The sequence below is a fragment of the Schistocerca nitens genome, chromosome 7, assembly GCF_023898315.1.
Source record: "Schistocerca nitens isolate TAMUIC-IGC-003100 chromosome 7, iqSchNite1.1, whole genome shotgun sequence".
Classification (NCBI taxonomy): Eukaryota; Metazoa; Arthropoda; class Insecta; order Orthoptera; family Acrididae; genus Schistocerca; species Schistocerca nitens.
In genome coordinates, this window is record NC_064620.1 from 359,905,725 (window position 1) to 359,921,785 (window position 16,061).

General features: G+C 39.8%; 1 protein-coding gene across 1 annotated transcript in view; it reads right to left on the reverse strand.

Annotated features, from left to right (window-relative positions):
* Positions 1-1,854: 1,854 nt before the first annotated feature.
* The window catches only part of LOC126195628 (uncharacterized), a 57,535-nt gene continuing 43,328 nt past the window's right edge, over positions 1,855-16,061 (reverse strand). The window contains exons 3-4 of the mRNA XM_049934254.1: positions 8,052-8,213; positions 1,855-1,917 (exon numbers count right to left, since the gene is read on the reverse strand). Of these exons, the coding sequence (XP_049790211.1) occupies positions 1,855-1,917; positions 8,052-8,213 (225 nt within the window). The remainder of the gene's footprint in view (positions 1,918-8,051; positions 8,214-16,061) is intronic.

The window sequence follows — 16,061 nt, forward strand, 5'->3', positions numbered from 1 at the left end:
AAACCTGTAATCTGTTACTGTTAGATAAGGACGCTATAGTATACGGAAAACTGTCGCGTTTGTAGGAGGATACAGGTTGACTAGGACTGAATTTCTATTTGGGATGATGACTGTCATGTTGCTCTAAGTGCAAGGAAAAGTAAGTTAATGAAGGTGAGTAGGGAAACGAGTCCTGTAATCATCAAATAGAAAATTAATCGTGTGCTGCTTTTGATTACACATGTAGTGAAACGTTCCAAAGCGACTTAAAGTGGAACAAGCAGATAAGGTCCGTTGTAGGAAAGCCGAATAATTGTCTTCGTTTTTCTTTTTTTCGGGAGAATTTGATAAAAATGGAAATCCTCTGTCGGATACGTAGTGCTAGGTGTGTCATCTGTAGGTCCGATTAACACGCATTACGGACATGCTACGTGAACTCTAATGACAATCTCTGGAGCGAGGCAGACTTTCCTTTCGCAAAACTCTATTGAGGAAACGTAGAGAAAATGCGTTTGCATCAGAGTACAGATCGATACTATTCCCACCAACAAACACCTTACCCATGATAGAGAAATCAAGGCTCGTAGGAGAACATATAGCAGTTGCTTTTCCCTCTCGTCACTTGCGAGTGAAACAGAAATGGGAATGAAGCAGAGTAATTTAAACTACCTTCCGCCATCCACAGCGTTGTGGCTTTCGGAGTATGTACAAAAATGTAGCTGTAGACATGTAAACAACAGTTGACTAGAAAATTCGATCGTCTGCACTAATGACCAGCGAAGAGGAGATTATTTTGACGAGTATTACTTTATGTTATATGACACAGACTTGTTAAACGTTAGGATGGTCATTGCATGAGGTACACTGCAACGTACATCAACAGTGTAGTCAGATGTATCTGGTTCTTTATTACAGTTATCATGCCGTCTTTTAGCGGTGTTTTGTTTTGACGGACAACGAATGTTGGGAAAAAAGGATTCCGAGCGTCTCTGCTCTAACGTTTCAGTCATATGTTCACCTGAAAATGTGGCTTTTAGGGCCACGAGACCGGTAGTGATACAGGAATAAAGGATAAAATACAGCTGAAGCGGTTATTAATAACCAAGATGAATACTCGTAGCTGTGGTTGCCCCACCTACAAGGCTGTCTGCAGTAGTCAGATGGTTTACAACACTACTGGATTCAGCCTCTGCCATCCAACTGACAGTGAGTCGCAGAGTATAAATGTAGACATAGGTTACATTCAGCCACCTTCGAAGCCACATTTCTCACAGCCGGAAGTCGATTGTGTGAACTGTACACAACCACGCACTATTTGATTCCAAACCACGACGCACAGATGCCTTGATTTCACTATGTGATGAATTGACATCGTAAGAGCTCATGTGAATTTCTGTAGTTTTAACCACTAATGCACTGTCATTGACGTTACGTTCAATTTGGCCTCACGTCATATAACATTAGAAATCCTTACTACTTGTGTTGAAGTTTGGGTTGATAATAATGATGCCTAAAATATGTCAGAGATCAGCGTTCTAAATCCTAAGTTATTTATTGAAGTAATACATTTCGAAAAAGACTAAGTAATGAAAATAATGTTCAGACTAAAGCATGTTTTATGAACTGTGTAAACGTCTTTATGGCTGTATCTGTTCCAGACTACTTTTCGTTCTTGGATAACTGTTTTCACGACTGTTTCATAAATTAGTCTTTTACCATTATATTAATTTGTAGTACTCCATAAGGTAACTGAGGCCTTTAGAAAGAAATTATGTCTTCTTCACAACGCAAAATAATGTTCTGTTGCATGTGCCTTGTGTCATCTTGCTCAGAAACAGAACAAGGCGTGAGAGCAGTGTTACAAAAAGAAGCGCGTTACTCCTCTTCCTTCTTGAAATTTCGTAAAATGGCGAAGAATGAATAAGACACATTGACGACCTGTAAAAGAAAAACATCATAAGTGGCAGATTCTACATTTATTCAACTTCTTGTCCAGAAACACTATAGAGTTTATTCTTACGTACCGCATGTTTGTAGCTGTTCCTATTTAAAGATGTTATGAAAAGGCCAAGGTAGTGCGTCATTTCGAAACTGCTGCTAAAATTAACTTTTCAAGGAGCATACCAGATCCTAGCAATATCCATAATTTCACGGTTACTTTTAAATTTACAATCATCTTATAATTTGAGATTTTAAGTGCTACGAGTAACCCTCTTGTTTCTGTGAAATATAATGCAGGATGCTTTTCAGTTTATTTTGCTTTGCTAAGAACTGCACAGTTTTGGGTCAGTTTGTGTATGTTGTCACTATAGCGAACATTTATCGTCATCATGCAGACCTCACAATGAACGGCTTCGTGCAGTTTAACAACCATGTCTGAATCATTCAACATCTTAACACAATGGCAAAACTTATGCTCATCAGACCGTCCTTTCTATAGCTGTCCTGTCCAGTATACATATAAATTTTGTTTTACCTGGCATGATATGAATTCCATTAAACTTGAGTACTATTTAATAAGCAGTAAGAGGGTTTGAACACTGATTATTACAAAATGGATTGAAACATTCTACACATTCTGTCACTGAACCAAAATTATACCAAGATATAAATTTGAAACTTCAGTTTCAGAAATGAATTTAGTCAACGTTTTTGGTTACAGTGCGTAACTATTCGGTAATTCGCTTACTTGGTAAGTCTAGGAAGATTTCAACTGGCTATTGGTACAACAGAGTCACTTATGTCTAATAATATTTTTGTCTGATCGTATTAATACTGCAGTTCATTAACGAAACAACAACAAAAAATAGCAAATGAGCTAAGCGATACTATGAGGATTCTTCGACGTAAAAGATGAAGAATTCACACCTGACGGCCGTGAAACGAAACAAAATATTAATTTAATGTCAATTATACATGAGGTTATGTTTCGCAGAGCTTACTGTGCAAGCTCCACACAGATCATAACTTGTCGTTATTTTCGGGTGATTACTCTGAGACAGAGCTAATTCAGATGGGGCAGATGATAATATCTAGGTCGAAACTGAGTGTTCAGTATTTTAAGTCAACAGTGTTAGCACAGGGACAATGATTTTTGAATTCACTGATACACAAAAAGTAGATGTGTGTCAGTTTTGCTTTAATTTCTCAGTTTTGGCGAATTAAGACCTGTAGAAAGTTCAAGGACACTGATGAACATGCTGATCGAGGGATAACACAATAACAGAGAGATGACACAATAACACGCCGCGTCGCATCTTTCGCTGGCTTAGTGCATGGAAGGAAGAAACACAAAAATTTAACTGACGATTCATTGCAGGACAAAGTACTACTTTCTGCTTCATAGGAGAGGATTGATGTAAATTTACTAAACCTTGGAATGTGAGTATTTAGTTGAAACATGAGCTAGTAACGTGTTCACATAAATCACGCGACGTCGCCTACATGAAGAAATCGCTAATCATGTTAGTGATGCTACCATACAAATTACGATGGCGAAATCTTTTATGTATTTCGATTTGTTCTTGAATTATTTCAGAATACAAATAATATCTTAGTTAAAATTCAGATTAAAATTTTGAAGCAAACCTAAAACAGTTTCTTTATGATGATTTGACACATGATTCAGTTCATTATTTAATGTTAAATGAGTTTTGTTGTTTGGCCCCCCGCAGTGCAAACTATGTCTTTTAATGACATGATTATTACGAATATAAGCCAGCTTTACTGCTCTTTAAATGGCTTTTATTTTATAAATTATTCACGATGAGCCCATTTCGGAATATTGCCATCATCAGGTGCTCTGTAAATACATAAGTTAAGGATAGTCTTAATATAATGGTCTGTAACTATGATTATAAAAATCATAATACGTCGTTAGGTGTTTTTACCTTGCATAATAACATAATGAAAAACAACTTGATTTCCACCCTTGGCTTATAAATAATGATAACTATGTAAACAAGTAACATAACTGATCCAGTGTCATCCAAGCAGTCAACAAAAATAGCGTACATGAAAACCATCTAAAAGCAGATACGCATCTCCAGTGTACATCTTCTAAAAAAGACAGGGCACAGCAGCAAGTATATTACATGTAAGGTAAAAATACCTAGCGATGTATTATAACTTTAATGATCACAGTTACAGACCATTATGTTAAGACCATTGCTTACTTTTGAATTTACAGACCACCTGATGATGATAATATGCCGAAATGGCTCATCGTGAATAAAATATAAAATAAAAACCATTTTAAGAGCAATTTAGCTGGCTGATATCCATAATATTCATTAATCTGAAACGTACATAACTTGATCGGTTTTCCCCTTTTTTTAACTTGGTATTGCACAAATTAAAATTGTTGGTTTACAATGCTCTCCTTATTATTTCACGTTTTTCAGAATTACATCCCGGCCGCCGTAAGTCCAATAAGGTAAATTTTGAAATATGTAACGCTTGCTGTTGAAAAATTAAAAAGTGTTGGTTACTTGACAGATATTAAAGAAACGAACAATATTTATTTTTATCGAAGAAATTTTGTTGTCCTAAATATAATTCAAGTGGATGTCGAAATGCTTTGGAAGAAGAGTAAATATCTTATATGATGTCGACACCGACGTCATATGAGATTAAGCGACAGCCTGAGAATAAGGGGTTGTGGAAGTCTTTAGTGTTCTAAGCAGTGATCGCTATTTTCATCAATGCAAAGGAAGAACCAAAGTAGTACTGTAAGAAGTGTGTTCGAGCCAGGCTCTTATTGAATAAGAAACCAATACTACCAAGACAAAAATGCGTTGAGAATTTAGAGGAAGGAGGGCCAGCTACGTTATGAGTTGTGGCAAAATGATGGAGGTTGCGTTGCCAGTGGCTCCCTAGGATAGGTGACACTTTGGTATTTCTTGGTAATTGCAGTTTGGCCCAAAGAACAGTTGTTTGCCTCGAGAGATATTAGTTGTTAGATGCGGTAGTATTCAAATTTCAAATCTTGCTCTAATCAAAGGGCTTATACAGTTTGATGAAATGTATCTGGACGCCCTAATGCAACTGACCACGAGAAATCACGAGACGTGGACCTGCTGGTACAGAAGCAGGCGGAGTTGTTAGAGGAAGAGCAGGAACAGCAGTATTGATTTGTTAGGAGAGCACAGTAGCTTCAAATGTGGACCAGTCATTGCACGTCACCAGAGCAACAAATCAATCAGTGAGTTTTCCAGCCTTCTAAAGCTGCACAAGTCGACTGTTGGTGATGTGCTTGTGAAATGGAAACGCAGCAGAACAACCACCGTTAAGCCTAGGTCAGGCCTCATGCACTGACGGACTGGGACGGTCGAGCATTGAGGAACGTTGCTGTATAAAACAGGATGGAATCAACGGAAGGAAATCACACGTGAATACCAAGTTGCTATCAGTAGTCTAGTCCCGGTAGCACGAAGACTGTGCGTAGCGAGTTGATAGGAATTGGATGCAATGGTCTAGCTCAACATTTGTGTAGACAGTGCTAAGCGACCGTTATGGTGGAGTAAAGTCTGACGCTGCGAGACAGAGGATGTCCAAAAACGATTGATTTGGAGTAATGAATCACGCTATATCCTATGGCAATCCAATAGAAAGGTTTGAGTGAGACTAATTCCCGGAGAACTTTATTGGCTGTCCTATTTAGTGCCAAGAGTGAAGTAAGGAGTGGGTTGTGTTACGTATGGGGGTCTTCCTTGTGTCGAGGGCTGGTCCAATGCTGCTCCCCCAGTTACGCTTCAGAAAACGCTAAATTCAGTAGGGTATCAACAGAGTTTATAGAATTATCTACCGCGTACAGTACATGAACTGTTCGGAGACTCTGACCGTTTGTACAAGCATGACAGTGCACCCTGCCCTAAAAGACAGTCGGTGAGGCGACAGTTGTGAATAGTGACGTTTCCCAAAGTGAATGGCAAGCTGATATTCTCGACCTGAAGCCAATGGAGCATCTTAGGTATGGTTTACAACGTCAGCTTCTATTGATATCTCGGCGTCCGACGTTACTACATTCTCTATTTTCGGCTTTTCAGGTATAATGGGCTACTGTTCCTCCACATGCATTCAGACGCATCAAGCAAAGTGCCTCCTGCAGACTTCAAACCCTTCAAAATGGTTAAGGGTGGCCATACCCCACTGTAATGACACTATTGTTCAGATAGTGTATAGGTACATGAACTACTCGGTCGAAACAGATGCTTTTGCAATACAAATAGTATTTAATACTGGCGAATTGTAGATTTTTGTCTTTTTCGGCATTTGGTGTAACTATCACTACACGACTCTTGTTGTAAGACTGGCCATTAAAATTGCTACACCACGAATTGCTACAGACGCGAAATTTGACGGGCAGGAAGAAGACGCTGTGATATACAAATGATTAGCTTTTCAGAGCATTCACATGCGGTTGGCACCGGTAACGACACCTACAACGTGTTGACATGAGGAAAGTTTCCAACCGATTTCTCATAAACAAACAGCAGTTGACGGGCGTTGCATGGTGAGACGCTGTTGTGTTGCCTCGTGTAAGGAGGAGAAATGCGTACCATCACGTTTCCGACTTTGATAAAGGTCGGATTGTAGCCTATCGCGATTGCGGTTTATCGTATCGCAACATTACTGCTCGCGTAGGTTGAGATCCAATGACTGTTAGCAGAATATTGAATCAGTGGGTTCAGGAGGGTAATACGGAATGCCGTGCTGGATCCCAACGGCCTTGTATCACTAGCAGTCGAGATGACAGGCATCTTATCCGCATGACTGTAACGGATTGTGCAGCCGCGTCTCGATCCCTGACTCAACAGATGGGGACGTTTGCAAGACAGAAACCATCTGCATGAACAATTCGACGACGTTTGCAGCAGCACGGAAAATCAGTTCGGAGACCGTGGCTGCGGTTACCCTTGACGCTGCATCACAGACAGGAGCGCCTGTGATGGTGTACTCAACGACGAACGTGGGAGCACGAATGGCAAAACGTCATTTTTCCGGATGAATCCAGGTTCTATTTACAGCATCATTATGGTCGCATCCGTTGTTGGCGAAATCGCTGCGAACTCACATTGGAAGCATGTATTCGTCATCGCCATACTGGCGTATCACCCGACGTGATGGTATGGGGTGCCATTGGTTACACGTCTTGGTCACCTCTTGTTCGCATTGACGGCACGTTGAACAGTGGACGTTACATTTCAGATGTGTTACGACCCGTGGCTCTACCCTTCATTCTATCATGCGAAACCCTACATTTCAGCAGGATAGTGCACAACGGCATGTTGTAGGTTCTGTACGGCCCTTTCTGGACACAGAATATGTTCGACTGGTGCCCTGACCAGCAGATTCTCCAGATCTCTCACCAACTGAAAACGTCTGGTCAATGGTGGCCGAGCAACTGGCTCGTCACAATACGCTAGTCACTACTCTTGATGAACTGTAGTATCGTGTTGAATCTGCATGGGCAGCTGTACCTGTACACGCCATCCAGGCTGTGTTTGACTCAATACTTAGGCGTATTAAGGCCGTTATTACGACCAGAGGTGGTTGTTCTGGGTACTGGATTTTCAGGATCTATGCACCCAAATTGCGTGAAAATTTAATGACATGTCAGTTAAAGTATACTACATTTGTCCAGTGAATACCCGTTTATCATCTGCATTTCTTCTTGGTGTAGCAATTTTAATGGCCAGTAATGTAGAATATATGTACAACGTACGAACGTAATAGCTCGAGAATTGATGCATTCTACTGCCCCGTGGACTGTGATAGCTTGAAGCCTGACTAGAGAGGGAAGAGCAGTATAATTTTGTAACTATTTTTCACAATACTTTCTGGACAATCAAGTCATGCCTAACAATGTTATCAATGTTAATCTTTTTCTATTCGTGAACGAGGAAAAAAAAGTTACAGTTTCACGCCAGCTAAGTACCATCAAAACTATCGAAACTATGTGAAAATATGTACAGTTGACGATGCATAGCAGTGACGCCGATAAAGGTAAGAAGTTTCTGTGAAATGTTTTGTACGTCAAGTGGAACATGAATTACAAAATGGCTCCTCACCGCGACAAAGGACTCCCTGGAGAGGGGAAAGAACCCACTAGCCGTGATGCACAGTGGTCGTTGCGCGCGGTGCATCAGAAGCAGCAGCGACCGTTTGATGGACAGAGGACATTCCTGCAGTAAGGTAGCCGCGTCGTAGGCTGCCAGGGCCACGTTCTCGCTCTGCAACGGACCAAAAGCTTCAGAATGCAACTCATTATGACTTACTACGATCAACATATTGGTAAATAGTTTCAACACTACAATGTCATACATTACTTTATCTAACTGATAAATGTCAGTTAAGTGTATCAAATTACCGACAAAAGTTTCACAAGCTATCGTATCATCTACTTAATATTGTCATAATCACGGTGGAAATATAACACTTTGGAAAACACCATTCTCATTAATATATGATTACCGTTAACACTCAGGCAATAGAGTTCGTGATACAACATGTAAGAGGGAGTAGATTACATCTAATGGACCAATGATGGACTGCCGGTTTCAGTTATCTGTCCTCTGCGGTCTGTTTATTTCGATGATTTATTGAGTTTCATTTAAACATTTATTCTACAAAGGTTAACGATATACTACTATTTGAATGAAATTGGTTCTAGAACCGAAGACTGAACCTGTAGCATCACCTGTTTAAAGAGAATGCTCTAGTGAGTTGAAATAATTGCCATGTTTGATATATGAAGATAAAATTTTGGGATAACTACTCCTTTAAGAAAAACTATTGAATTATTCCTTTAAGAGGGGATAGTCACTGAATGAAACTATGTAATTAAAATCGTACATGGGTTCTAAGAAATTAAACTTTGTAATCAAGTGAATAATTTTTGGTAAGTAACGAAAGTTTTAGAATACATTTCTGTCTAAATAAAATCATAGTGTTTAATAGATTCTAGTGTGAGGGAAACAGAAAAATTTGTAAGCAGAATTACACAACGGAAACATCATTTCCTCATTTTCTATAATCAGTACTGAACTAATATATGGTGGCTAAGAATTAAACAGAAAGGCTACAAATTCGTCTGTATAAATAAATTTCCTGGATGCGCCAGTTTAATTTCCTAGGAAATTTCTAAGTCTCGTGGTTGAGAGGCAGCGTCTTCGGAACGTTCTAGGTCAACGGACAGAATAAGCACTGTTTGAATTTAAAAAGAAAGTAATCAATGGCGGCCAAAGACTTCCTGCGTTAACAGTCTCCCTCGCTCTGCCAATGGACTTGTCAGAGAGGAGGGAGTAAGAGGGAGACGTTTACGGCACTCTCTCCCTCTTGAGGTTGGAAACTACCACAGAAGAAGAAAGAAACGGCAACGGTCGACGACATGAGGATACTGAAGGCAATGGAAACCACTTAATTAACGACAAACAATGTGTACATACAGATCATTTCGCCTGTAACTGAAAAAGTTTCATGATGATACCTCTGTTTGTAAAAGAGGGATTAGGTCCCCATTCGGATCTCCGGGAGGGACTGACAAGGAGTAGGTAAGCAGAAAATACGATGAAATTAGTAACGAAAGTATAACAGGCTCCGAGTCGGAGCGTGGAATGTCAGAAGTTTGAATGTGGTGGCGAACCTAGAATATTGTGAAAGGTAAATGCAGAAGCTTAGTTGGGGGTCTGTAAAATTAAATGAAAGTAAGAAAAGTGTTTATGCTCAGACGAATGTTGAAGAAAATCAACAGCATCAGAAAATGGTATAACTTTTATAGGATTCATTATAAATAGAAAATGAGTACCTGTGAACAGTTCAATGATAGGAGTTCTTTTATCAGATTCGGCAGCAAACCAAACGAGACGACAACAGTTCAGTTATACATGCTGACATCGCAGGCACAAAATTAGGAGTGGGAATTACAAGGGGCAATCAAAAAGTTTCCATTCGGAGGGCGTACAGTTCAGATTCAGTATGTTAATCAGGTAAAACAGCTCTGAAACACTCATAGCCATGACGAACCAGGTTGAAGATAACCGTTCGGTGAAATATCGTGTCACTTTGCGTGGAGAAGTTCGTTACTACCGCTGCACATTCCAGTCCGAAAAGAGCCGTTCACCCATCTAGGCCATTTTTAAGGGACTGAAGGTATGATAATCGTATGAGCAGGGATCACGACTATAGCATGGATCCTTGAGTGTCTCGCACTTGCATTACTTGTTAGCGTAACTTCTGCGTTTCGACAGCTGCAATATGAGAATGTGCATTCTCATGAAGTAGCAGCACACATCGCCGCGGTTTTCATGAATGTTTCGCCTTAACTACAAGCCGTAATTTCTCGAACGTTGTATAGTGCTAATCCTCAGCGATGGAGTTACCAACCCCTTTGATATCAACACGTAACCGTCCGCTGTAAATAAAGAATGGGGTGAACATCATTTTTCCAGGAAGTGGCTGTCTCTTGAACCTTGATACCACTGCATCTTCAACGTTTACCACTACATTTAGCAGTGATGGCACCATCTTAAGTCGCCTGCAAACACGCGCTCTAGTAACTTGTTGCCTTGAACACTGAAATGCATCAGGTGCTGCATGCGAACAATCACCGGCTTTACTTTTTGTTCGGCATTCAGAGGCCGGGGTGTCCAGTAGCTGCAGATCTTACAGTAGGCTAGCCCCTGATGTGTAATTTGCTGCAAGCTATTGAAACTGAAGGCGAGATCCTTTGCTAGCACAGGAATTGTAATGTGTCGGTCCGCCCAAAAAGCATCATCAACCTACCGCCTGTTGCTGTCTGCAGTGCACGAGGTTAGCTTCCCAGATCGACCAGCGGCGTGATCAGCACCGAACTTCGTGCACCGTTCTATAACGTACGTTTTCGACCGATATGCTGCCCGATACACATTCTTTGTTCTCCAAAGGATGTCTATCGGTCTTTGTCCTTCGACGGCAAAGGAAAGAATTACAGCACACATTTGGTAATTACGCCGCCACAGTTAATGTTATCGTATTTACCACACGCACGTCGGAAAGACACGAATGTAACAATAATCCTTGTCTAGATGTTGGTGCTTATATACCTGCATCGAACTCGCAGTACTTTGTATATACGCTGCATAAACGCCCTCAAACAGAATCATTTTGATAGTCTCGTTTATCTATATCATGATACTGAGTTTGTAATTCTGTATATTAAGAAGCTGATAATGTTATTTAGTCATGGGGTACAGTGATAATGGAAGCAAGATTGAAGAATAATAAACACGCATTGGCAGGATCTGTTGGTCTGAGAAAAGAGTTCCACAACGTGAAACGTTGCAGGTTGATCGTAATTCTGATGAAAAACGGAATAAGTTATAGGGAACGACGGCTAATATACAATGCGTAAAATACTCACATGGGACGGTAAGATTGTTAGACCAAGAACGAAGTGCCCGGATTAAAAATAATGTAAGACAAGGCTGCCGTCTGTAGCCTCTACTGTTCAATATACACACAGAAAAAGCAATGACATAAATAAAAGAAAGATTCTAGAGTACGATTAAAATCCTGAGAGACAGGATATCAACCATAAGAGTCGCTAATGACATTGCTGTTCTCAGTGAAAGTGAAGTAGAATTACTGGATGTGATGAATGGGACGAACAGTCGAATGAGTACGAAATACGGACTGAGAATAAACCGAAGAAAGACGCAGGTAATGAGAAGTAGCAGAAATGGGAATAACAAGAGCTTAATATCAAAATTGGCGATCACGATTTAGACGAAGTTAAGCAATTCTATTACGCTGAAAGTAAAATAACCCAAGACGGACGAATCAAAGAGATCATAAAAAGCGGACTATCACATGTCAACAGAGCATTCCTAGCTAAAAGAAATCTACCGGTATCAAACACAAGCCTTTATTTGAGGATGAAATTGCAGAGAACGTCGTTTGGAGGACAGCGTTATATGGGAGGGAATCAGACAGAAGACAGAAGAGAAGAGAATCGAAGCATCTGAAGAAGAATGTTGAAAATTAGATGATCTGGTGAGGTTAGGAATAAGGATGTTCTCCGCAGTATCGGCGAATAAAGGAAGACAAAATGAAGGGAGAGGGTGACGACATAGATCTTGAGACATCAGGGAATAACTTCCGTGATACTAGAGGTACCTGTAGAGAGTAAAATCTGTAAAGGAAGACAGAGGTTGGAATAAATCCAAGAAATAATTGAAGACGTTGGGACGCTGGTTGGAAGAACTATTCTGAGATGAAGATATTAGCACAGGAGATGAATTCGAGGAGGGCATCATCATACCAATATGGAGACTGAGGACTAAACAAAGAACTTATAATTTATTCGGAAAACTTCTGTTATTGCAGTTGATGAGCCCTTCCAGAAACATATGTATATAGTTTAATGTGTATATTAGGTAGTTAAAAATTAAATTTGTGACGTGAACAGTAGTAAAAAAAAAGACGTATGCAACATCAAACTGTTTGTCGTAAGTAACATTATGTGGAGAAGATTAACGTTAAGTCCAGTGGTCCCTATCACTCTGACAAGCGTACTCAAATTGGCTACTTCAAAAGTAAAAATAAATAAAAGAAATCACTGCTCAGCTTTGATGAGATTAATTTCGCCAGTGTCCGTGGTCCGTCTTCATCGGTTCTTTATATTCTCTTTAATCCCTACAACATGCTAAAAAGATTGCGGCATTTTTCTCTGAACATTGTTGCATAATCCAGTGACCCATATTCTCAGGTCTGGCTCAGAGAGATGACGTAACATGCTGTTGCATCCTCTATGCCGACTGATTCTAGATGTACGTTGTTTGGTTTTAAGCTACGCTACAGATACTTTATTTATGAAAATACAATGTACAATCTCCAACAAATTTTACATATTCACATACACCTTTGCCTTTAATCCAAACGTATACAGACTCATTTACAGATATTTTACGTCTACTACGTGTGTAGAGAGATAGAGGGGAAGATGACATATAAAGAGATTTTCCAAAGTCTTTATTAGCAAGTTCTCCAATATGATATGTGCGATAGGCGATGATGTCTCTATCGACGAAACTCTCCAGGCCGCCAACAGCAGGAACACCACTACCACCTCTTACAATGGCTACGGTGAACCATCCGTTGCCATGCGAAAAGGAATCATTAATATCGATACTAAAGTTAAGTCTACATCCATGAAATACACAGGGTCCCTCGACAAGTTCGCTAGCGGAAATGTTCTTCAGAGTATTCTTTTTGTCTGCAGCAGATGTGGTCATTTCGACGTTTTCAATCGTTTTATAGACTGTTTGACGAGCACGTCGACGGTACCTTCTGTATACCATCTCGTCAAACAGTCTATAAAACTATTGAAAACGTCGAAATGACAACATCTGCTGCAGACAAAAAGAAGAATGCTCTGAAGAACATTTCCGCCAGCGAACTTGTCGAGGGACCCTGTGTATTTCATGGATGTAGACTTAACTTTAGTATCGATATCAACGATTCCTTTTCGCATGGCAACGGATGGTTCACCGTAGCCATTGTAAGAGGTGGTAGTGGTGTTCCTGCTGTTGGCGGCCTGGAGAGTTTCGTCGATAGAGACATCATCGCCTATCGCACATATCAAACTATAGTCTGTTGAATGTATATAAAAAATTCTCCTTTCTCCAGTTTTTCAGAAAAATGATTCAAGTTTATGACAAAGATGATCCGGGAAAATTTTTGTAGTTTATTTTTTATAAACATGCATAATCAATGGAGAGTTTATGATTTTATAAATGAAGTGCATTCACATGTTACACACGAAACTCGATGGCTAAAACTAAGAGGTGTGCATTTTCATACATTCCAGGATTACCTATCACAGAGAAATGAAATATATACTGAAACAGGTATTGGTGTTGAAGTAAAAACTGTGTGTTATTGCAAGTCAAATGTTCCTCAATAAAAGACTCACTTCTGTAATGAGGTCATCTCCAAACCAGCAGTAAACAAAGAGCTCCGTAAGCATTGCGTACAAGTAGCAGCCAGACTTCCCAACCTGTCGTAGACCGTTTGCAGTCTGTAAAATAGCTCGTGTTAAACATAATAAATGTAAAGAAAGACTAGCAGTGACATGTTATCACTAATAGAAAAGTTGCTTCGGCCCGAAGAGTCCAGTTAGCAGGGTAAAGTTTGTCTACATAAGAATAAACTCAGGATTTTGAGTTGCCATCGAATGACAGAGTTAAATTTATGTTTATTGATGGCAGTTTCCCATCTGATCTTTTAGTTTATCTGAGTATGCTTTCATCTTGAACAACTCCTTAGCAAGTGAAATTCAAATTTTAAACACTGCGCTAGCAAAGCAAAAGGGAAATGCTTACAGTTACAATAATGACAACGTGAATAAATAATATATGTATTACAAAGTATTATTTTGTCCAAACTATCAATCGCTGCGCCTCGGTTCGGCTTTGGAGAAACGAAAACGTAGTCCAGTATATATTAATGGCCGCTAGATGTCAGTTGCCTTCAGTTTTGCTTGGTAACCGTCATATGTTTAAAATGGCTACTCCGCAGCAGATATCATTTTGTGTTCTCAAGTTTGCGAAGTGCAATTCCGTGATTACAGTGCAAAGACGTTTCAGGTTGAGGTACCAAATTCATCCTCCGAATGGGTAGAACATTCGCAGATGGTATCGATAGTTTCTCGATACAGGATGTGTATGTAAAGGAAAGAGTCCTGGACCCCCACATGTTCCTGAAGAAAATTTTGCACGAATTAAGACCTTTCCATCGTAGTCCTTCAAAAATCAACTCCTCGTGCCAATCGGGAGATACAACTACCTACAAAAACAATTTAGCATGTTTTGAGACGTCGGTTGGTTATGAAGCAGTACAAGTTACAGCTGTTACAAGCTCTGTGTCCTGATGACAAACACAAACGTGTGGTACTTTGTAACAAGATTATTGATGCTATCGACAATGATAACACTTTCGCAGGTAAACAAACACAACGTTCGAATTTGGGGCCTACTGAACCCACATGCAGCACTGAACATATACGAAATTTGCCCAAAGTCTATGTGTTTTCTACGTTATCCCGATCAACTTTTTACGGCCCATTCTTCTTTCGTGGAAACAGGGTTAACGATCAGCAGTATCTCGATATGTTACAAAAGTAGCTGTTTCCGAGGCTGCACGAAGACAACTTCATTTTTCAAGAAGATGGAGCACCCATTCAATGGAGTCACGAAGTGCGTGAATATCTGAATGAAACTCTACCGAACCGTTGCATTGATCGTCAAGGGACAGGCGACTTAGCACGTCTCAGTTGGGCTCCACGGTCACCGAATTTGACACCCCCTGACTTCTTCCTGTGGGGTTTCGTTAAAGACAACGTTTATGTGCCACCACTCCCACAGAACCTGGAAGTTGAAGAACCGGATGAGTACTGCCATAACATCAGTGACGAAGGACATGCTTGCCCGAGTATGGGAGCAATTTGAGTATAGATGTGATATTGTTCGTGTCGTTGATGGAGGACATACTGAATATCTGTAATCTGAACTTGAGAGGTTCGTAAACATGTGAGTAAAATTTCATATTCGTATGTCTTAAAGTTTAATAAATATATGCATTAGAAATATATATTTTCTTTTTGAAACACCCCGGATAATAACAAATAAAAATGAAAAAGGAATAACTAGATGCTGATTATCATATTGGCATAAACAACTATTGTTCCGAGTATGTATCATCTGTGTCAAAGATATGGAGGACAAACTAATTTTAATCATCGCATCAGTGTGTCAGGAATCAAAATTGGAACCAGATGTATGGCCTGCGAAACAGAGGAAAAGAAGGCAAGGTTCAACAAAAGTGAAGAAAAGGGAATGGAGATACAAGAAAATCAACAAGAGAGTGGACGAACTAACTAGGATAAGCATTTGACTACACAACAGACAGTGCATGTACAGATACAAAAAGGTATTTTATCTTTAGAAATGATAAGAATGATCGAGCAGCAATCGGTCTAAGTAAGTATTATTTCAAGTCTGCGAAAATAGAGCTGTTAATAAATGTAATCATACAAGCGAGAG